Source organism: Alosa alosa, chromosome 6 (assembly GCF_017589495.1).
Source record: "Alosa alosa isolate M-15738 ecotype Scorff River chromosome 6, AALO_Geno_1.1, whole genome shotgun sequence".
NCBI classification, from domain to species: Eukaryota; Metazoa; Chordata; class Actinopteri; order Clupeiformes; family Clupeidae; genus Alosa; species Alosa alosa.
Genome location: NC_063194.1, coordinates 25,566,596 through 25,590,855, shown reverse-complemented (window position 1 = coordinate 25,590,855; position 24,260 = coordinate 25,566,596). Strand labels below are relative to the sequence as shown.

Here is a 24,260-nt window from a genome sequence, read left to right as displayed (position 1 = left end):
CAGAAGTTCTCTTCTGTGAAGCTGCTCTCCCTCTAGTATGTGGAGGTTGAAGTTTTTATTTGTCTACATCTCCAAGCCTCAGATGTCATCATTAGAATGTACTTGTCTGTCTGGTCACTTGTTGAGCATAGAAAATGTGTCACATTGTTGCCATCTGTCAAGATAGGAAATGTAAGTATGCATGTCACATTCTTCCACAGTTGTCTTCTTACCTCTTACCTACTCAGGTGCCTTGTTCCAGTGATACCTTGTTGGTTTCTTCTGCACATCTGTGTTCATATGTTCAGCCGAATTCCTACAAATTATTATTGGCTTAATAGCAAGCTTTTTTCATAGCCACAACAATCTTCTCTCTTTTGAGGACTTTTTTTTTCTCTTGAAAGGTTCCTGAAATGAACTCTCCCAGTTGTTTCTCCCAGTTAGAGGTGCCAGTTTGTGGGAGATTTGCATGGCTGTCACAAACATGTGCAATGTTGGCATGGTGTCATCATTTTCTGATTTCCATTGACTATTTAAGACCTCATCGACAATAGCAATATCGACAATCCATTACTATGGCAGTTCTTTTAATTATATCTTTTAATTAAATATAACATTTTTTTATTGTTATTCAGAGAGTGTTTTGAGCTCCCCCATGCAATACAAAGACTTACAGTTTCCAAATTATTATAAATGAACAATCATAATCATTAATAAAATTACAAACACATTATGGGTTATGTGAGTTTGGATCTTTCACAGCATTGTTTAGTTGATGAATGATGGGTAGCTTACCGTAAACTCTCTAGCACAGCTTCATGCTATGATGCAACATTGTTAGTAGCCATGTCTGTTATTGCAGTAACAGCCAGCGGGTTGATGGGTCATGCCCTGCACGAGGAAATTAACTCATGCTCGGATAACAAGGACACAGAGTTGACAACTCCCTGGAAAAGGAAAGTGCTGCCAGTGGGCAAAGATCTAGATCCTTCATCTATGTCTCCTGCACACAACGAGTCTCTGTCAGTTCTTCCAGGATGCTGTGACAAATTATGTTGACTTAACTTGGCTTAAAGAAAGATTCTTTAATGACATTTCTAGAATGCACAGTATTTCCCTAGCAGTAGGTTAATGTTCACCTACAATCCAAAACAGCTTCTAGTGAGTTTCTAAACAAATTAGCACATTCTATGAAACAGAATGTTCATGTTATTTATAATTTGCCAGACATCAATTCAAGACTTTGATTCAGCTCTAAACAATTATGAGACAATTAATATTTATCAACATTTTGAAAGTTATGCAAAACTCCTAGAGATCCTCTTAGTTTGCATGGGAGAGCATGATTACACTGATGAAATTAGGGAATTATTTGAGACTACACCTTATCAAACCAAAACCCAAGAGTTGCAACATAATCTTTCACCATTCATCATACATTGATCAGTCAATGGAAAAGTTTGTTATTTTAAACTTCAAGCATACATTTTCACAGTTACAAATAGATTGTTGTGGATATAAAGATTTTCCACAAAATATTATTTGTGGAAAGTTGTTAGATTGATAAGTTCCCCAGGATAAGTTTCAGTTTCTCTCTGGGATGTTCTGATATCTTGCACCAGCTTCCTGTATTCAGAGCAGCTGTCTCCCACTCAATTGTCTCCAAACAGGCACTGACAGTGATTTAGGTCAGGGCTTTTGGCAGGCTTATCAAAGGAACGGCAGCTTAGGACTTTTTTAAAGCCATAATAATGAAAAAAATATTGGGTCATTACTGTATAAAAATCTGTCTTGATTATGCACAGGCAGAAGAATAGAATATTTAAACAAAATAAATTCTGCAGCATATCAAAATAATAAAAAATAATTTAATTTAGATTGAAAACAACAAAAACAACAACAACAGATGTATGTGCTACATTTATGTCAGTGGGTATATGAATATATGACATTACTTGTAAAATCCTAATCCTAATCATGTAAATGTCATTTTCAGGTTGATACTCCTGTTCTTTATCATGGTCTGCAAGTGTGTGGGCAGATTTTCTCCCCTCAAACACAGCAGCTTGCCCTTGGCATGCTCTCTCTCTCTCTCTCTCTCTCTCTCTCTCTCTCTCTCTCTCTCTCTCTCTCTCTCTGTCTCTCTCTCTCCGTCTGTTTCTGTGAGCACTTTCACTTCTGATATTCCTTTAGAAATCCAGAGCCTGCAAGATTAAAGACGGCGTGAAACTGATGCTTGGATGCTTTCAAAGGGGCTGTGGTTTATCTTATTTTCCATAAAACCCTAAAGCACAGTTTTCACCCTTATCAGTTCTCTCCTGAATAATCTGTGGTGGCAGTATCTACCCCGTTATATTTTGTCGTCGAATATACATTTGTGGTAGAATCAGAATACTACCTTCTTATAGAAAATATTAACATTGCATTTGTAGCCCATTCGTGAATTTCGTAATCAATTCAATTTCTGGAACACCCTGAAAGGTCAGGAATATAGATAATAATATAAACATATATGTCATGCTGACAGCGTTATCATGTGAAGACATAAAACATAGTCTTACTTTGAATACCCACACATGATAAGACCCTTCTGTAAAAATGTTAGATGTTTTAACATCACATTTTACAAATTAACTAATTAATTTTGAATATATTTATTTATTTTATAATATTTATTTTAAAAAGCTCCTAAAGAACAGGTCAAAAATGTAATGTAATTTAAACATTTTTTTGTGGTATAAACTTGAACAGCCTTTTCAACCTGTTACCACTATGAAGGTGTCACAAGGGAAGAGTCCAGCTCAACCTCCAATGTGGCCATTCATCCCTTGGCCTTTATTTCTTTCCTTATTCATTTGACTCTTCCCACTGACATGGAGGCAGCTAGAGGATGCTAGAGGAACCACTGGAGGTTTCTGATAAATCTCCACACATCTCCATGACCAAGGTAGAGAGCAAGAAGAGGGACTGTGGCAGTCACTCACATTACTGGTCCCACCAGAACTACTTGAGTTGTACATTGTGAGCGCCTGTCAGGGTTGGGTCAGATTACTTTGAAATGTAATCCATTACTGACTCAAATTATATAGCAATTTTTTGTAGTCAGTAACATAATCAAAAAAACATGATCACTTTAGGATTACATTACTTCAAAAATATGTCCCTCATGGACACCACCACTGAAACATGAAAGAATTCTCATTCTATTTTTCTCTTTTATTATTTCATTACATCTCATCCCATCATTTTAGCTTTCCCAAAATTTTTCACCCAGATCATCTTGGCCTGTGATCAATGATCACCATTCTCCAAACATGCAAACTCAGCTTAACCTTTATAAGGGCAACCTGGGGAATTTAGCTTTCGCTGGATTTTTGACCCAGGGACATGGCCTGAGATTGAATGACACCATGTCCATTTCAATTGAGGGTGCAACCAGGGGACCAGTTTCTTCCAAAGTGAAGCAGCAACTGAGCACATCAGAATCCAAAAATTAATTCAGTGGAATCTGATCCCTTTATCATACCTGTTCATTCTTACTTTCGCTGTTCGAATTTATTGTGACTAAATTCAAGATGGCTGCAAACGCTAAACTTTGTGAAGATACTGTCTGTATAAATCGCCTTGTAAGTAAACTACCAGTGTTTTTTCAAAGTTCTCAATGTCTCGCTTTTAAATGTCAGGGCCCTCGAAGTCTACCAATGAAGTGTGGAGATACATTGAGCCTTGTAAATGGGTGTAAAACAGTGATTTATTTGCATGGCTAGCCCGATGCGAAGCACCACTATTGAAAAAGCTGTTGGTAGCATTGGCTAACTAGCTTCAGATTTTGGAGTGCAGGGGACAAGCCGAGATGGGCTATGAGACATACGTTCACACTCGGTATCATGTTTCAATACACTTTAGGTCAATATCACACCGGAATTCTCCTTTAAGCACACAATGAGCACACAGTGAGGTGAAGCACACACCAACCCGGAGCAGTGAGATGTCTGCTACAGCGGCGCACGGGGATCAGTGAGGGGTTAGGTGCCTTACTGAAGGGCACTTCAGCTGTGGATGTGGGCATGGGAGAGCAGTGCTCAACCACTTCCCCCGCCCACATTTTTTCTACTGGTCAGGGATCGAACCGGCACATTTTTCTACTGGTCAGGGATCGAACCAGCAAGCCCGAAGTTTGTCAAATTAAAAGATAGCTAGGCTATCATAAAAAAGATGCATTGTTTGCATGATAAAATGTAATCAGGTAATCCCCAACAATGTAACTGCAATCTGATTACACAAATGTTTTATTGTAATCTGGGTTGATTACTTGATTTTTGTAATCTGATTACGTAATCCAGATTACATGTAATCCGTTACTACCCAACCCTGGCGCCTGTCAATGTTTGTTATTGCTGTCTACATCCACAAAGCTGTCTATGGACTCCAGTGAATTGTTTTGTACTCCAATGAATCATGAACAGAAACCATGGTAACCACTTGTGTCTTGAGCTCTCTTGGAGTTCCACTTCTGTGACAAGTTCATAAAATCTTCATCCATATGAAAGTCCCTGATGTAGTACTATGTTTTATGGAGTTCTTAAAGGGTTTTCTCCAAATATAAAACCACCTGTATACAGTAACTCTTCATTGCATTGGTGAATGGTTTGCTGATGACTTTTCTTATTACATCAATGAGGCGTTAGGAGTTTATATAATCTTTCTGCATCCCCTGAATCTTTCTGCAAAATCCCTGTCCTGAATATATGGAGCATAATATTATTATTGGTCAGGTACCTCCTCTGTCAGTAACCTATGAACAGTTCTTTCTCATACCATCACCTACCTGAATTCTGCAGTGTCCTAAACCTAATTTGTATCCAGGAAGGCAGAAAGGATGATAGCTCTCAGTAGCACCTTGAGCCATTCGGAGTACATGGTTATGCCATATTGATTAACAAATGCACTATTTGTCTTAAAGACATTTGTCAATAACTTCTTCGAGGACATTGTTGGACACCAAGTGGTGATTTTACATTGATGGGATCTTCATCCACTTAGTCATCTTGGACATGCGCATGGAGCACAACCAGGTTTGGCCTTTGTTTTTGGTAACCTGACTTGGCTTTCTTGGAGAAAGGCATTGCACCAGCAGCACAACAATTAGCGGTCCACTACTAGCGATGCTCAACTAAATAAACAAAAGATAGGCCTACCTTATGAATCTGCAGGCGGACTGAACCATTTAGCTCTTTAGCAAGGGAGAGTGAGAGTGACCTTAGGCAGTTTTCACTATGTTTTGTATACAAAATCCAGTCAGTCAAACTTTAAATTTCGTCTGACATTCATTTTGACATTTAATTTGGAAGTTAAAATATTCAGGTAAAATAAATATATGGTGGAAATAAGTATTGAACGCTTATTTTTTTCCAGTAATTAGCCTAAACTTCCAGTGAGTCTATTCGAAATTTTCACCACACATTATATTAACACACATATAAAAAATCCAAACATAAGAGTTATGTGTAATAAAGTGGAATGACACAGGAAAAAAGTATTGAACGTGCCTACTGAAATTTCTTCAATACTTTGTGGAAAAGCCTTTGTTTGTAATGACAGCTTTAAGACATTTCCATTTCTGGCGGCCCGCGATAACATCTGATAACATCTGTAAAACTGTTAAAACTGTACAACTGTACTGTGTGCTTTGAAAAGAATGAATCTCAATTTAGTGGTGTTTCGTGGCCATCAGGTTTTCCTGTGGTGCTTTGGTAGCTGGAATTGGCCCTGAATAAGGCCTATGCTGATAAGAAGCAAGGCACACTGAGACTGTTTGTTCTAAATAAGTTTGTACTTGAAATGGACTGCAACCAGAACTGTTATATCCCAAATTTGTCTGTTGAGGGTAGAGAACCCCAGGGATTGTGTGTGCATTGCCATTTTTCTTAAGGTTTTCACAAGTTCTGCCAGGTTTAGCCTCAGTTATGAATTAAAATGTGTTCAATGCAATAAATATAAACTGTAGAGATGCAATCTGGTCATTAAAATGATACAAATGGGATTTTTTTTTCAGGTTTTGTTTTTTCTTCTTTTTCTCCCCCCACCCCTTTGGCGGCCCTCAGTTCAATGTTGGGTTCCTGAATTGGCCCTCAGTTCAATGTTGGGTTCCTGAATTGGCCCTCAGTTCAATGTTGGGTTCCTGAATTGGCCCTCAGTTCAATGTTGGGTTCCTGAATTGGCCCTCACCAATCAAAACTTTCAGAACCCCTGCTCTTGTGAATCCTGATCTTTAGTTACTTCCAGAACTGTTTAATTGAATTTAATTGAATTGGCTGCCTTCAAGTCTTTCTGGAGCTTTCTCCGAGTGGTCCTTGGCTCTTGGAATTGACTCTCCTTCTGACTCCCTGGTCAGAAATATTGCGAGGAGATCCATGGCCGGTTGATGATGCAGTGATGTTCCTTCCACTTGCAGATAATGGCTCCCATGCTGCTTACTGGAAGATTCTGAAGTTTTTAAATGCTGTAACCCAGTTTCATTGATATGTTTTGCAACAATAAGGTTGCAAAGGTCTTGGGAGCTTTTTGCTTTTATCCATCATGAAATGTTTCTTGTGTGACACCTTGGTAATGAAAAACCTTTTTATAGCCCATCAATATGTAGGCTACTAACCAAGCTTGCACAGATAGAAATGATAACTACTCTGGATTCCAGCTCGTTCCTTCCCTTTCCTTGCCTTAGTGCTTTTTCTTAACGTGTTCAATACTTTTCACTGCGTTATTCCACTTCATTACACATTACTCTACTTATGAACTTGTTTGGATTTTTTATGTGTGGATTTCCTGAGTTATTACTAATGCCTGGTGGAAATGTTGTGCCCCCCGTATTCCACTTTTCAAGGGCCCTCTCCTCCTTTGGGGCCCTATACTACCCACCCCCAGTCCGACACCCTTTAATCTGCTGAACCTTCTGCTCGTTTCCAAATATCCAAATATAAAAAAAAACTCTTTGCAACTCAACACTGGCCTGCCTGTCCTGTCTCAGCTGCCTGTGAGGGGCTTTTCAGTTGTGCTGGATTACTGTTCACTGCAAAGCAACCAAGGATGAGTGCAACTAACTTTGAAAATCAACTACTGCTCAAACTTAAAGGAGAACTATTTTTCACATAGATCTCCATTTTTTAACGTCACTGAGTACTGTCGGTATGAACAAAACTGAAACAATCGGTTTTACCTAGCTTGAGTTGCTGCAGCTACAGCCCTACACACTGGGAGCATGACCATGGCTGCCTTACAGTAGCTGCTGGCTGCAGCAACTCGGCTAGGACCAAAGTCCTTTTAGGCAAGTACCTCCACTCGGCGGCCATATTGCAACGCTTTTTGGGCACTTATCGGGCATCTATTTCGTCAGAAATGCGTGTGCGTAAGGCTTCACGACACCAATCTTGCTCCAGCGGCGAGATCACAACAGATGATTGGCACGATGTCTTCACAGCACACCACATGATTGGCTCAAGGTATTCATAACACACCACATGATTGGCTCAATGTATTCACATGTCGACGTTTTGCCGTGGAAGGGTTGTGATATGTGTAGACAACTGCCATATTGGCGTTACAAACTAACCCCACGCATTACTATGGAGGATTTGTTGAGTGCTCACCTCATTAGAAAGTCTCTGGTAAAACTGGTTGTTCTGGTGCCCCAAAAAAAAAAAAAAAAAAGTAAGTAACTTTTACTTAAAGTACATTTTAAATGAACTACTTTTTACTTTTACTTGAGTACATTTTCAGATCGGTATTTTAACTTGTACTTGAGTAATATTTCATCAAAGTATTGGTACTTTTATGTTTGAAATATTGGTACAATATTTTCATACTTTTTCCACCTCTGATTATTTCAAGGATTTAATATTCATAATCAAGTGGCCATGACAAAAGGTGACAATGACGTTGTGAAGGCTCTGGATGGAGCAAGTCCAGGCTTTACTCATTACCATTCCAAACTCAAGTTCATTCAGCAGACCAAATGAGTCTACTTTTCAGATCAGACGGACACTTGTCTTTTTCCAGATTTATTTTTCTTGTTTTGTGAGCTCAGGATTGATAATGGTGGGGATGTATTTGCTAGTATTTAATCATCAGTGGATATATTTCTCATTCATCATAAGTTGAGTTCTTCAGAATGTGGTGAAGAGGCTCTACACATCTTCTAGAACCTTTCGGACACCTGTTTCCAACCACTGTAAACCATGTGAATCAAGAAGAGAATTGTCAGCATCCACCTTGATACAAGACATCACTAGGAATGTGAACCGCTTTTCTGTTTGTCTGCTACTGAGTTTAGCTCTGATATTCTAGCCATCATCTCTGTTTCTGCTACTGAACTCCAAGGCCAACTTGAAAGACACCATCAGTCACTTTTTGGACATCAGTGGGCTTCTTGTTGAAAACAAAAACATACAAAGCCAGACTGCAATGGGCCAAAATGCATATTGTTAAATCACAGACCATCTGGAGAAATGCGCTTTGGACTAATGAAATGTAACTTCATGTCATATTAGCTCTATGTTCACAAACAAAATAAACATGCCCAAGAAAAGAACACCATACTTACATATTTCAGTTAAATGTTGGTGCTGCTTTGCAGTGTCTGGCCCAGAATCTGTGCAGGGCTGGCACAATGCAATCTCAAGACTAGAGGGCATCCTGGAGTGAAACATACAGCCCAGTGTCAGAAAGCTCATTCTTAGTCCCATCCACCAACAGGATAATGACCCAAAAAGGGTTGCTTCTAAAAGCACTCAAGAATGGTTAAGGAACAAACAATGGACTTGTGGTGTATTCCACTAAATAACACACAGTAGACAGTCAGCACTCTTGCTGCACGTTCACTCTTTACTCGGCTCAAGCAGGAACTGAATACAGATATCCCAGCATTCACTAGCTAGGCTGGTCTACGGCACAACCAAGTTACCAAAATACCAAAACTCTAAAGTTTAATACATCACAGGACTATTCTAAAGTGGCTCCTCTACGAATCCAGCTCTAAATCCCAGTGAACATCTTATATCTCTGGAAAGAGCTGATACATGCAGTATGACGAAAGGCAGTTTGCTCCGTAAGCCCCGCTCTTGCAGGTGCAGAAGTCTCATTTAGAGCTACAGAAGTTTTTCTGGAATTGATTCCCTCTAAAGGTTGTGCAACACTGTATTAGGCAATGGGTACCATCATATTTGTCAATGCAATTTGAATTTATTTAGAGAGAAACTATGTAGTTTTGGCAATTTATTTAGAGAGAAACTATGTAGTTTTGGCAATTTATTTAGAGAGAAACTATGTAGTTTTGGCAATTTATTTAGAGAGAAACTATGTAGTTTTGGCAATTTATTTGCTGTTTTCTCATTTTTTTCTCGCAGGTTTCTCTGCAGAGCTCCCCCTACAGCTTCAGAGTATATGATTTACGACACTCCTCAATCGGTCAGTCTGCCATTTTCCTCTTTCCCTGTTCCTCCGACAACGGTTTACTCGCTTCGCTGGCTCTGCCATGACGAATGTCTGAGAAACTCCATTGCTACCTTGTTCTAGCTGGTGCCTGGCATGTATGTGTGTAGTACAGTAAAGCAATTTGTTACATCGCAAGGCTGTGAGCTATGGCTGCAAGACTTTTTGTCTTTGAGGCTGTCGGCCCGTCGGCCCAAAGTTGCAAGGGTGGTTTTTCCACTCACAGACGCTAAGGGGAAGCGAGACGGCCACCATTCAACCCGAAAATAGTCATATAACCAATGACTTCAGTTGGTTACAAAGCTGTTCAGTTAAGGTAAATTAAACTAAAAAACCTGCATAGTTCCCCTTTAAGATAATTTTTTTTTTTTAAATTAAAAATCAAAATCAAATCAAATCAAGTCAAATTTGCATTACACATAGAGGAAACAATGATGAAGGGCAATTTCTTTTGTCAGTTTAAAATTATTGAATCATAGATTATTGTATTTTCCATTGCTTCTTTTTTATATAATGTTTTTTTTTCTGTTGTACTTAAACGGTTTGTTCCACATGATTTGTCCCGTCACTTGGCATCTGTCCAAATGGAACTTACAAACTAAAGCAAACACCATTTTTGTAGCCATACCTGTTACCTCCAGAGTGCATCTATGATAAAAAAAAGTAAACTTTTTATTATGTACTTCAAAAACCAGGCAAGATTAGACTTTTGTACATTCTTATGTGTCATTGAGGCCTTAAAAGTTACGCTCAGAATTAAAAACATGTCCTCAAGCTAAAAGGAAGCACTTCTAAGTGTTGCATTCAACTATCTTCACCACCTATAGTGATATCCTTAGAGTTGCATTCAATTATTTTGACCTCCTGATAGTGACAGCCTTTGTTTAATAAAGCCATTATAATTTAAATGTGTGAGCCACTATGAAATAGGTTGCTGTTCAGAATTATTAGCATGAATTCCAGTACTCGGCATGAAGTCAATCTGTTACATAGAATGGTCTTTATAATAAATAAAAAGGTATGAATTTTAAGGTTAAACCTCATGTTTCCATAGTTTTGAGAATAAGTGACCAGTAGGGTAACGTGTGCCATTGTTGTGGCTGAAGAGCAGACCGGCTGCAGCTCTCTGGACCATTTGTAGTGGTTTCACCACACAAGCTGGAGGACCTGTGAGGTGGGCGTTGCAGTAGTCAAGCTGGAGGACCTGTGAGGAGGGCGTTGCAGTAGTCCAGGTGGAGGACCAGTGAGGAGGGCGTTGCAGTAGTCCAGGTGGAGGACCAGTGAGGAGGGCGTTGCAGTAGTCCAGGTGTGAGACCTGTGAGGAGGGTGTTGCAGTAGTCCAGGTGTGAGATATATCGTGTTGAATAGGGACGGCCTGATTGTCCTTATATTGAATAGTGCGAAGGGGCACGACCGGGCGACAGAAGACAACATGGTCAGAGAAGGTTAGCTGGTCATCAATCATGACACCTATGTTTCCTGTAACCTTGGTAGGCACAGGAGAGAAAGTGTCAGTTTTGATGTTGTGATGTATGGTTTGTTTGGCTGGAATGACCAGCAGTTCAGTCTTAGAGAGTTTTAATTGGAGGTGGTGTTCCATCATCCAAACGGATATGTTAGAGAGACAATGAGAGATCTGCGCCGAACCTGTGGACAGCTGGTTAAAATAAATGGCTCTTAGTTTAAAAAAGTATGAAGTCTCATTTCTACTTTGCTTATCATAAATGCTAACAAAACATACATGTATCATATCATGCATGCTTTTATCAGTTGGCTTATAGTTTGAACTTGTTTAAGTTGTTCAATCTGTCAACTTATGTGTGGAACAGATGGATGTATGGCTACAAAATAGCCAAAATGGTTTTGCTATTCCATGTGTTTATAAAGTCATGAACAGGTTTACGTTCTCACACATGTACATTGAAGTTGGTTAAAATCACGATAAATCTGCTCCTATTAATTTCTTCTCTATGCTCTAGAAGCTCAGACTGTCACAAACCATTGGACTGGTTTCAAATGTGAAATGGGAAGAGCTTTCTCAAGCCAACTGTTTCACAGTTTCTTTGAATGCCAGCTTGCAAGATGTACTGTATGTATGTTTGCTTTTCGTTAATGATGCACAGGGAAGTTAGGAATCTTAACATGAATCTCCCACTCATTTTAATTTCCCTTCTGTTCCCTGGAACTCTAAGAACCTGTTTCTAGTTATGCTTAGATATCATAAAGTCTTACAGTCTTTAGAGTACAATGTCCTTTTTTACACTGAAACTAACATCAGCCACCCAACATATTGCCCAGTAATAGGGAATGAAAACTGAGACATGGTTTAACTTCCTGACCATAGAAACATTAAAATTCATTCCCATGCTGTGTAGACCCTCAAGCATGTGAAGACATGGGTGAATTATTAGGTTATGAAAGGCTGTTCATTATTTTCGGTGAAAACCATAATGAAACCAGTCACACATATGTCTTTTTATTCATGTGTTATGCATAATAAATTAGGCTTGGATTTGGGGTAGATAGCCAGGAATATTAAATCATCTTGGACAAAAGCAAAAGATAAAATCAGTAAAATACCTTAGGATCATGATTCTTTAAGCCATCTCCATTTAAAACTTAACTCTGAATCAGACTTACAGTATGGTGTCATCCTGTGTTGAAATGCTATGATAATTATATATTTTTTGCTACACATACAATTGTGGTGTATACTTTTGTGTTATTTTTTGTGAATTGAATTACCCAAAGCATGCTTAAAAATATCACAATACCTTTTCTATGACCATTTCTGATACATTGATGTTCCAAAAAGGGAGGGAATGGACCGTACCAACGGACCAGACCATAATTACTTTCCCGTAAATTAAAGTTTGAACAGGAAAGGTGGCCTGGTTTAGCCTAGAAATCTAGACGCACAAATTACATTTGCTGCCAGGGCTAGTCTAGCAACTCTCCGTTGGCTTGTGAGCTCGAAAAATTAAACTTCTATCAGGCCAAAAAATGATGATGGCAAAACTCCAAGATGACCTGATGGTTCCAGTTGCCACAGAATGAGAAGAACTTTACTCCTCCTCCTGTGCTGATGGCCATTCTGTGATCAAGTTCACATGGAGTTTAAATTCTATAATGATGTGATGAATTTGCTACACACCCAGCAAACTGACAGAAAATGCTGACTACACAGTGATAGACAGATACCAGTTTGTCTCATGATATCTTTTTAATATTTGAAATAATGGCAAAGTTGTTTGTCTTTACGCAAAGGAATATATTTATGTATTTATATATACATATTAATCTATCATGTTATAAGGCTTTACAGTTTATTGTCAATGACAAGTATTAAATTGTGGTAAAGGAAATTAAGGTATGGGTGCACCTTCTCCTTTTATTCACAGTATTTGTCTGAAAGCAGGTAACATAATATTTAGAAATAAAATAAGAATAAAAAACACTTTTTTTTCATTGTGCTCATATTTTTGATGTACTTCAGCGCCAGCTGTTTGTTTGCAGTCCACAGGTATCTGAACATTTCTAAATTTAATAAGATACAGGAGTGCTACAATATGCATTATAAAAACATGTAAGTTACTGGCTAGTTTACCTATAAATCTGACAGCTTTTGGAAACTATTGAAATGCAAAAGACTTAAAAAAACAACACTGAAAGATTAAAGAAAAAAAAATACAGATATAGATTATCCAGAAGTTTAAGGCGGTTGAAATAAGAAATTGGACACAGTTACCTTTAGTAACACATTTCAAATGATATACAAAACCCAACTCTAACAGTTCAGTTCTGGGGTACTTCATGTCTCCGTGTACTTTGCTCCGGCATGTTCAACACTTTTGATCAGTAGCTTCAATTCCTCGCCCACATGGAGGAGCTCATCATTTACAAAAGCTTCTTTATCAGCCAAACCATAGAAACTCCAACAACAAGACCCTTAGGTGTACAAACATCTTTCTCTGCTTGTTTGTATACTGTCGAGAGAGATCTGACAATATATATATATATATATATATATATATTAATTGAAAGGAAGCATGAATATCAAAACCTAGCATACTGCATGAAAAACAGGGGAGCATATGGCTGTGAATAACAAAATTTGCAGCAGGAAAAAGCTGCTTTATATCATCATGTATGTAATACATTCATCCTCAGGGCTGTAGGCTCGGAAAATGGTGGAAACATCTGCAGAGACTGATGAGCTGCCACCCAAGCACTTTGGTAGAACATCAGAGAAGTCCTCCCTAGATATGATGTATAACATAATTGGTAAACAAACAAAAAATTTCAAACTAGTAGAGCAAAATGCCACACCGTAGATGCACACGTTTACAATACAATAGCAGAGGGTATTCCAGAGAGCAGGTTCAGCCACATACCCAGGTCTGTCAACTACTTGTATCACAATTTGTACAGGGTTTTTTGTTTCCAACACTGGGGTCTGAATGAGTGTTTTCACACCAGCACAATGGATATGAGGATATTGTTTTTCTTTAGCCTACAATCTGACTTGTAGTCTAGGCTGACAAACTACAGCCAATCCACAATACCTACAACAAATTAAATCAGTAGCTTTGCAAAATTTTGAATAAAAGATGCATCATAGGCTAGCTTACTTGAATTGAATCAGTGTTTCAAGAGCTGTCAATACTGACATCTTTTTGAAAAAATAAAATCCTACATTCATGGTCTGTACAAAATAATGGTTAAGACTCAACCACAAATTTAGTAAAACAAGAAGTTATACTTATACTTACTGTTGGTGGTTGATTGAACAGCTTTGATAATTAGGATTGGGAACATTCAAATCCTCATCAGCTAAATTCCCGAAAGATCCCTCAGGTTATGTGGTTTTGGCTTTCTGGAATACCACCTGATCTTCATTTTGAGTAAACGATGTTTGTGATTTGCTGTTGTTGTTGTTTACCTCCCCTTCTAATTTGGGTTTGGGTGATCACATTTTGGTGTCTACTTCTACTTTGGTGCTGTAGCTTACCAGTCATATGGAGTTAAGATAGACACACCCACTTCACTAGAGCAATTCAGTATGTAGTTCACAGTATAATTTTTGTGTTTGAAGTATTGTGCAGTTGGTCAGATGGCATTAAAATTGGCAAAGCAAAGGACAGGGAAAGAGTTTTATGGGAAATACATACTTTCATCAACCAGTGCAATGTATATCCGTCAAGGTTCTAGACATTAATTTAAGAACAGACGAATCGCACAGGGACCGTTTCTGAAATCCATGGTCTAAACCTGATTCAAATACATCATATATTCTTTTCACTTTTAAACAGCAAACATTGCAAATATATAAACGAGATCTGTACAGGTTTCCTCTTGATTCTTCATGAACTCAAATATTTGTAGGGTGATAAATCTGTCTTTGAATGAGTGTACAGTTGTTCTCCAAGAAAATATATGGACGATTCAGGAGACATTGTTCTTAGTTAATTGATGTTTTTTTGTCATAGAACACAACAGTAAATCCACTGTCACAGGACTTGGCCATGCGATATCCAAATACGTATAATCCATTGCAACATATATATATTTTTTGATTTTCAATAGGTTTACTTCATGTTGCGAAAAAGTTATTTCCTTTTAAATTTGGTACATAAACTCACAAAATCAAGTCTGTTGTGGGTCTTTTCACTCCATCCAGTCAAAGTGGGTTATTTACCCATTAAATGGTATTAATGTACTAAGGTTTCTTTTTAAATTCATAATTTTGTAGTCCATTAAAAAGAGAACACTTGCAGAAACACTTGGGGTGAGATTAAGATTTCTGTTGGGCAGATACACCTTTCCAGTAGTCTAAAATGTCATGCAGATCTTCATCCTTGGCAAACTGCACTTTCTTACGAAGAGCGTGGCCCGCTGCCATGTACTCCTCGTCTTTGTGACGTTTGCGGTTGAGCTTGAAACGCTCCCAGAAGCTGTGCGACGGTTTGCAGTAGTACTCTGGACTGGAGGAATAGCTGAGATTGTGGTACTGTGGCGAGAGCTGTGAATAAGCTAAGTCTCTGGGCCGAGGCCGCGTCAAGGGCTCCAAAATGGACGGCTTGCGACAATCAGGCCCCTCCAGCTCCTCAATCTGGTGGGACTCGGGGTATGAGTGCCGATGCTCACTGTACTGTCTAATCTTCTCTGCCTCAGCCCTAAGAATCGCAGCAGCCGGTGTAACAGTCATGATGGTCTCACCAGTTGGTGAGGTTTTCTCAATGTACTTGGACTCAGACTTGTAGGGCCCCTCATGGCGATATGGCCTGGGACTTCGCATGGGACCTCCGGTCGCAGTGCTCGGCCGCTTGGGTGATACGTCTGAGGTGTGGTGCCTCTGCAGTGAGTGGTGGTAGCTGTCTTTGTACATGGGCGACAGGAAGCCCGACTTGCTCTGAGGCTGCTCTGAGATCAGGACGAGCTGCGGTTCTGCCGTGGAAACGGCACCTGACTTGACTCCCTGGAATGAAGTAGACTCTGATTTCAGGGCATCTATACAGTTGTTGATGATCTGATTGACTTTGTCCACCTCCTTTGCAATCGTTGAGATTTCTGCCACTGAACCTTGGCTGTTTCCTGGCATGGCCATTTCACACTCTCTGCGATCTGGATGATCTCCCGTACGAACCTCCATGTAGCTCCCTTTCGCCATTTTAGGAGTGTCACTTATGTCTTGCAGTTTATATTGGTCCATATCACTACCAGAGGGTAGGTATGGCATACGTGACATACTTTCCCCAGCCAACATCTGCTTCTGAGACATTCGTGATATAGTCCCTCCTTCCAATTCTGCCCCATACTTCAGTTCAATTATATTTTTCTTGAGGCTGCCTGCCTTTTTGTGCTTTTCATCTTTCTGACGTTTCTTGCGCAAGCAGTAATAGACTACCCCTAACACAATCACCATGCTAAAGAGGCAGCCCAAGATGGTCATAATGTAGTGAGTAGCTGTTGCATTGCCAATCGACTTTCCTTTCCCTCCTATCGACCCTGTCGTTATTTGCAGACACGTATGGTTGTGACTTAAGTTGTTGCGCAAGGATATCACACAGTAGTTGTATACTGTTTGAGGTTTCAAATCTGTCAACGCAACATCCTCTTGCTCTTCTTTGAGGTTTTTGATGACGGTGTAGAAGCTGTTGTTGTACTGGACCAGGATGTACAATTTCTTGAATCGGTGTGGAATCTCAATGGCAATGATGGCACTCCTGGGTTTAACCTCCTTCACTCGCATCACTGGTTTTGTCTCTGGATCTACAAATGCGGGACTGGTGCTTATTTCCTCCAGTCCAGGTTCCATTCCTGATGAACAGTCATCCCCCACACAGGATGTTGTGGAGGGGGGAGGGGTGGTGATTTCAACAGGCACACGGGGGTGTATAAATTTGTCATCAGAGTTGTCGTCAGAGCACACAGTGGACAGAATGTACAGTGCATTGCGAGTACCAGGGTTGTTTGGACTGGTTGTCAGGAGACTATAGCCGGAATAGCTTTGGGGAGAGTCACAAACCATACGTTCATTCGTTCTGTTTGGGAACGTTGAAAGCCATTTGACAAAGCCCAGAAGCTCACAAGTGCAATTGAAAGGGTTTGTGTAGAGCTCACAAGTGGTCAACTTACTCAAGGAGGCAAAGGTGGATCCATCTAGCACTTGGATACGATTCATAGAGAGGTCGATGTTCTCTATGTTTATACACTCCCAAAAGGCATTGGCTGACACAGTCTCAATCAGGTTGGCCTGGAGGTAGAGATACTGAAGCTTGCCTAACCCCCTGAGGATACCCTCAGTCAGATTGCGCAGTTTGTTGAAGCCCATTTGGAGGACTTGTAAGTTGTACTGGGCTGAGAAGGCCCCATCCTCTATGTAGGAGATTTCATTCTTTGTCAGGTTCAGGTATGTCAAGTTGGCAAAGCGGCTGAGGGCAGAGTAGTGGATGCTTTTAATCTTGTTCTCATTCAGGCGAAGGTCCACAATGGTGCTGTTTATATGCTGGGGAATGGCCTCATAAGGTGGCTGGTTCTGACTGCAAATCGCTAGCCACACAAAGCCCTTTTCCCCCTCGATGAGCCAGCAGTCTCCACTGACACCTCTTGTGTTGGTGAGATAAACTATGGCTACAGACCAGAAGAAGGCACTCATCACCATGCCTCTACTGCAAGCCATTGTTGCGTCACTTGAAGTCATGGGAATCAGCAGGTTGGTATTACAACGATACTTTCAGGCAGGCTGAAACCTCACAGTAATCTGTCTCAGTAGTTTGTAGTCTGCAGTTTTATTCCCCCTCTATTAGAATAGCTTGGGATCTATACATGTCTTTTCCTTCATCCAGGGAAGGATTTTGCACAGGAGCAGGATTCCAACTTGGACCAACAGGCTAGCCTTTTTATCATGAAAGAAAGCAGGACACTGCCTGTGTGTTCCAACACAGTTTTCATCCAGAGAGAGTTTTTGAAGAATACGGGGTGTCAGTGTTTAGCTACTTCAGACAGGATTGTGCTTATTTCCCCTGGGGTTAACATTTCTGATCTCCTGCATCCTCTTGTCTCTTCGTCTTTCCTGGTGCCTGAGTATCATTTATGGGCCCAGAGGTGTACCCTGTAAAGACACAAGACAGGACTTCAGTGGTCTTGTGAAGGATTATAGAAGACTAAACCTCATTCTGTCTCGCTCTCTCTCTCACACACACACACATACACACACACACTCACATATAATTAAATTATATTACACACACCCATATCATATATTATATATCCCACACACACATATGTCAATAACATTGAACATTGAACAGAGAGACATTATTATATATATGCAAGTGTCCTTAAAACTTCCTTGTGAAATGTAAAAAGATATCACTGCATAGTGTATTGACTTATATACTGTCTGTACTATGTATGTATGTTTAAAGAATACTAATACTATATTGGCTTTGTGAGAGTTGGAAGAATTGGTGTGGTAGATGTTCCTGTGAGTGCAACAAATGGATTTGGTCACACATGACCATTCAATTACTTTGAACAGAAGTTAATAGTTGTCCTAGAGTCCCCTATGGCATATTGCTATTATGGAGAACCATTTGCCAATTACCACCTGACAGGTTAGCGAAAACAAAATGTCATCATTTGTTTTCACATCATTAACTCAGAGACTTTCAATAAGAGCAGTGGTTAGACGCTAGACCAGATCAATTGCTCTGCACCACAGACAAAAAGTCTCTGGAGAAAGTGGCCCTGACATCCAAGGAGTGTATATGAATTTTCAATGTCATCAATGAGCTAGCAGACTGTGTTAAACAGAATCAAAAGGCTGTTTATTTGTCTAAAGTGATCCAGGCTTAGTGCACTCACTGTTTATCCTATCAATGATAAATATTAACAAAGGGCTAATATATATATTAGCCCTTTGCAGAGGTGGAAAGTAACGAAATACATTTACTCACGTTACTGTATTGAGTAGTTTTTCTGTGTATTTTGTATTTTTTAAGTAGTTTATAAAATTGGTATTTTAAATTTTACTTGATTACATTTTGAGTGAAGTATTGTACTTCGCTACATCAAAAATCCCATCCGTTACTTGAGTAAAAAAAAAAGTTAAGACTAACGAAAACAGAAAGGGAGAGAAAAAAAATCACGCCCTAAACCACTAGCCTAGTGATAATGATCAGCATGTAGCCTACAACAGAACATGAATCAAGCTGAAGCCATGCAGTCTTTCTGAAAAGTGATGGAGATGGAGCTGGATCACGAGATGCCTCAGATTACATGTGTAGCCTAACCTATGAAAGTGTACAGTATTTTCCGCTATTTCAATGGGTTGTCTCAGTTCGTTTTAGCACTAATGATTGCGGAGATAGCCTATTCAAGCAAACACCATGGGATTTCGTGTTTTTGACGTTTGTGCTCACCTTTCTTTGGAAAGAAGTTTATTAGTTGTTTCCCCTTATTTTTTTTGATGTCTATTTTTCCTGTTTTCGGCCTTTGTTTTTTGGTAACCTGACTTGGCTTTCTTGGAGAAAGACATTGCATCAGCAGCACAACAATTAGAGGTCCACTACTAGCGATGCTCAACTAAATAAACGATAGATAGACTATAGAAAGAAAGATAGACTATCGTGCAGGCGGACTAAACCATTTAGCTCTTTAGCAAGGGAGAGTGTGAGTGACCTTAGACAGTTTTCACTATGTTTTGTATACAAAAAATCCAGGCAGTCCTGTCATTTTTTACATTTAATTTGGAAGTTAAAATATTCAGGTAAAAAAAATATATGGTGGAAATAAGTATTGAACACTTAATTTTTTTTTTCAGTAATTAGCTTGAACTTCCTAGGGTTAGGGTTAGTGAGTCTATTCAACTTTTTCACCACACATTATATTAACACACATAAAAAATCCAAACATAACAGTTATATGTAATAAAAGTGGAATGACACAGGAAAAAAAAGTATTGAACGTGCCTACTGAAATTTCTTCAATACTTTGTGGAAAAGCCTTTGTTTGTAATGACAGCTTCAAGACATTTCCTGTATGACAAAACTTATTAGTCGCAGTATCAGGTGTGATTTTGGCCCATTGTTCTAAACAGATTCCAGGGGTCCCTCTTGTGAATCCTGATCTTTAGTTACTTCCAGAACTGTTTCATTTAATTTAATTTAATTGGCTGCCTTCAAGTCTTTCTGGAGCTTTCTCAGAGTGGTCCTTGGCCCTTGAATTGACTATCCTTCTGACTTCCTAGTCAGAAATATTATTGAGGAGATCCTGTGCATGGCGGGTTGATGATGCAGTGATGTTCCTTCCACTTGCAGATAATGGCTCCCATGCTGCTTACTGGAAGATTCTGAAGTTTTGAAATGCATCTGTAACCAGTTTCATTGATATGTTTTGCAACAATAAGGTTGCAAAGGTCTTGGGAGAGCTTTTGCTTTTATCCATCATGAAATGTTTCTTGTGTGACACCTTGGTAATGAAAACCTTTTATATGCCCATCAATATGTAAGCTACTAACCAAGCTTATATTAATTTGCACAGATAGAAAGAATAACTACTCTCTAACTACTTACAGATTCCAGCTCGTTCCTTCCCTTTCCTTGCCTTAGTGCTTTTTTTCTTATAGCGTGTTCAATACTTTTTCCCTGTGTTATTCCACTTCATTACACATGACTCTACTTATGGAGTTGTTTGGATTTTTTATGTGTGGATTACCTGAGTTATTACTAATGCCTGGTGAAAATGTTGTGCCCCCCGTTTTCCACTTTTCAAGGGCCCTCTCCTCCATTGGGGCCCTATACTTCATGCCCTTTAATGTGCTGAACATTCTGCTCGTTTCCAAATCTAAAAACTGTCTGCAACTCAACATTGGCCTGCCTGCCTCAGCTGCCTGTGAGGGGCATTTCAGTTGTGCTGGATTACTGTTCACTGCAAAGCGATCAAGGATGAGTGCAACTAACTTTGAAAATCAACTACTGCTCAAACTTAAAGGAGAACTCTTTCACATTTTTTCACATAGATCTCCATTTCTCAACGTCACTGAGTACTGTCGGTATGAACAAAACTGAAACAATCGGTTTTACCTATAGCTCGAGTTGCTGCAGCTACAGCGCCACACACACTGGGAGCATGAACATTGCTGTCTTAGCTGCTGGCTGCAGCAATTCCAGCTAGGACCAAAGTCCTTTTAGGCAAGTCCCTCCACTCGGCAGGCCATATTACAAGCGCTTTTTGGGCACTTATCGCATCTATTTCAGCAGAAATGCGTTAATGCGTAAGGCTTCCACGACACCAATCTTGCTCCAGCCGCAAGATCACAACAGATGATTGGCACGATGTCTTCACAGCACACCACATGATTGGCTCAATGTATTTTACAACACACCACATGATTGGCTCAATATATTCACATGTCAACGTTTTGCCGTGGAAGGGTTTGTGATATGTGTAGACAACTGCCATATTGGCGTTACAAACTAACCCCATGCATTACTATGGGGGATTTTTTGAGTGCTGAGTCTCCTCATTAGAAAGTCTGGTTTCTGTAACCCCCAAAAAAAAGGAACTAAGTAATTTTTTACTTAAAGTACATTTTTAAATGAACTACTTTTTACTTTTACTTTAGTACAGTTTCAGATCAGTATTTTAACTTGTACTTGAGTAATATTTAATCAAAGTATTGGTACTTTTACTTGAGTACAATATTTTCATACTTTTTCCACCTCTGGCCCTTTGTTAATATTTGTTAATTGTTACTAAAATATCTATTTGGCACAAGTACATGGCTAGTTTGCTATTTATTATGGCACCTGTTACCAAAACATTATGGCAAGTGTTACCAAAAAATGCTTTTTTTAAAACCATTACTGCAGTATACAAGGGACTTCATTTAAGAGGGATTGTGCCCTGAAGTAAGCATTTATAAACATACACACACACACACACACACACACGTTGTATGGAAAGAAGCTGGGAGAAATATAATTGATTGTTTTTTAGAAGGTTAACATTAACCAGGAAAAAAATGATGAGGTTAATGTAGTTATATATTTTCAGCCTCTGTGGATTCAATGCCCTGCATTTTTCTGTATTGATTTCCTGTGAACTGGTGTGCCTGCTCTTGGTGTGTGATTACTACACTTGAAGTCATACCTCGACATGACTTATCCTCTACTAGCCTCTCTGAGCTCAGGGAGTGAAGACACACGACCCTGTCTGGAGTTCTGATTTACATCCCAGCCCAGCCATCTGCAGCTGAATTATGCACAAAGCACACGTCCTCAGAAAAGGAGAAAAGCATTTCATAACCACGGCCTCCTCCTCCACTTCTTATATCTTTCTCAGGGCACCAGTGGATCAACGGAGGGGTTTTCTTTCAGTGTCGGGGATCGATGGGGCCAGTTAGGCAGTGTAAATCTGCTGTTGAGTGCGGACATCCACACATGTCCACTTATTCGAGGGAAATGACAAAAGTGCTCACTACAGGGCTGGCCAGTGGCGGCTTTGCATGCAGGTGCGACGAGTATTCCAATATGCATCTAACACCAGAAACCAAACACTCTCACTGCCATGCAGGCTCTTGATTTGTACTGTAGGTTTGTGTTCCAAAGTAACATGGGAATAAAACAGAGGCACAAAAGGTCATTATACATTCTTAGAGGACTTTCTGTAATGTATTATGCATGGATTATAGTGCAATATTAATGCCTGCATGAAATGCTATACTGGATATGCGCTTAATAGAATAGAAATAATGCAAAAATACCCATGTGTGTTCAGACACATGCATTTGCATCTGACTATGTATTAGGCTTGAATTGCCATCTTCAAGGCCAACTCAGGAACCAGCATTATCTTTTTCATCTGCATACACTACTGTGATTGGACAATGTGTGTGACCCTAAGGCCATGCTTCCCAAAGAACAACACCAGCCATTTCTCTCTGTCATGCACTTCCAAGCCACTTAACTGGCTCTCAAATCAGATTTGACTCCTCAAGTTATTCATTTTCTCTCAGTTAAAATTCAATATTCTGGAAAAATACGCCGCAGGAGAAATGCTCGCCAAGATAGTTAGAATGTTGAATGAGGAAAATGTATTATTCACACCCCTCCCCACACACCTTCAGTCCTGTGAATGTAAAATATATGAATAGTCCTCGCACCTATGAGAAGTGCATGCCCAAACAAAACTGTTTACGCACTGTCTTTAAATTATGTTGAAGCCTAAGCTGGTGGTTTTAAAGATTTGAGGGCCGCAATCAGTGTATTACCGCTGCAGAATAAATTATGCGCTGACGCTAAGTGGTTAGATAATATGGGTGCGCAAAGTCCCATGGATGGATTTCATGTGCTGTGATATATTCACACTTTATGTCTGCCCCCTCATTCAGACAGCTGAGCGTGCTGGCAGGCTGGCTCTGTGATTGGTCGTGTCCCAGGAGGTTCCGTCTTGATTTAGGATTGATTGCCTTTACACCACTCTCAGAGCTGGGAAATGAATATCAGTTCTGACATACCATCATTTTAGAATTACCGTACTGTACCAAGATCTTAACGGAAGCAAAGGCCTACTGTGGTGGACTAAAAAGAATGAGATTGGTGGGTGTGTAGAGTCCTCTCCCCTTTCTCATATAGATTACCAAAAGATAAACCCCAGACCGAAGATCGGCAAGAGCTAAGTCAACGACATTAAACATTAAAATGCACAAGCACTGTGCCATTTCAGTCGCATAATTTACCGTGATTGGTTTGTGAGTGTGAGAGGAGGAGATGCCGGTAGATTGATGGACAAATTAATCATGTTGGACAGCATTTGGGATGGTTTAATCTGAGATGCATGCAACTACAGCGTCTTTTGCAAGCTGCTCTGGGTGAGATGGATTTCACAGGATCCCTTGTGGCAGATGTAACTGACTGAGATCTGGGAGGGCTGCTTTTCTGGGGCAAAGAAGAACAAATCCATAGCCGCTGGACATGTAGCTGGGCACTGGTGGACGTGGACTGTTTTGACAGATTTAAGACGGACAAAATGATGTATCTAATTTGGAAGCCCTGGTGACGTACAATGGATAAGAGGTCATGAATTCTGACAGCTGGCTTTTTCTTGTGCCAAGCTTGTCTAATGTGTGGCTAAGATAAAGCATGTATCTCTGTTTCTTCCCCTGTCGCTCAAATTCGTTGGACACGGGGGGAGCAGGAATGAAAAGGTGAGCATGCAGCATGAGTTTATGGAGGGCATAATGAGATAGAAGTCAGTCCATAATGGGATTAGCCTCAGGCTAAAGCACTGAT

The 24,260-nt window shown here is 39.8% G+C and overlaps 1 protein-coding gene across 4 annotated transcripts in view; it reads right to left on the bottom strand.

The window, feature by feature from the left end:
- Positions 1-12,676: 12,676 nt before the first annotated feature.
- elfn1a (extracellular leucine-rich repeat and fibronectin type III domain containing 1a) overlaps positions 12,677-24,260 on the bottom strand; it is an 81,249-nt gene continuing 69,665 nt past the window's right edge. For all 4 annotated transcript variants that reach the window (XM_048246661.1, XM_048246663.1, XM_048246665.1 and 1 more), the window contains exon 3: positions 12,677-18,076. In XM_048246661.1, the coding sequence (XP_048102618.1) occupies positions 15,257-17,665 (2,409 nt within the window). In that variant the 5' untranslated portion in view covers positions 17,666-18,076 and the 3' untranslated portion in view covers positions 12,677-15,256. The remainder of the gene's footprint in view (positions 18,077-24,260) is intronic.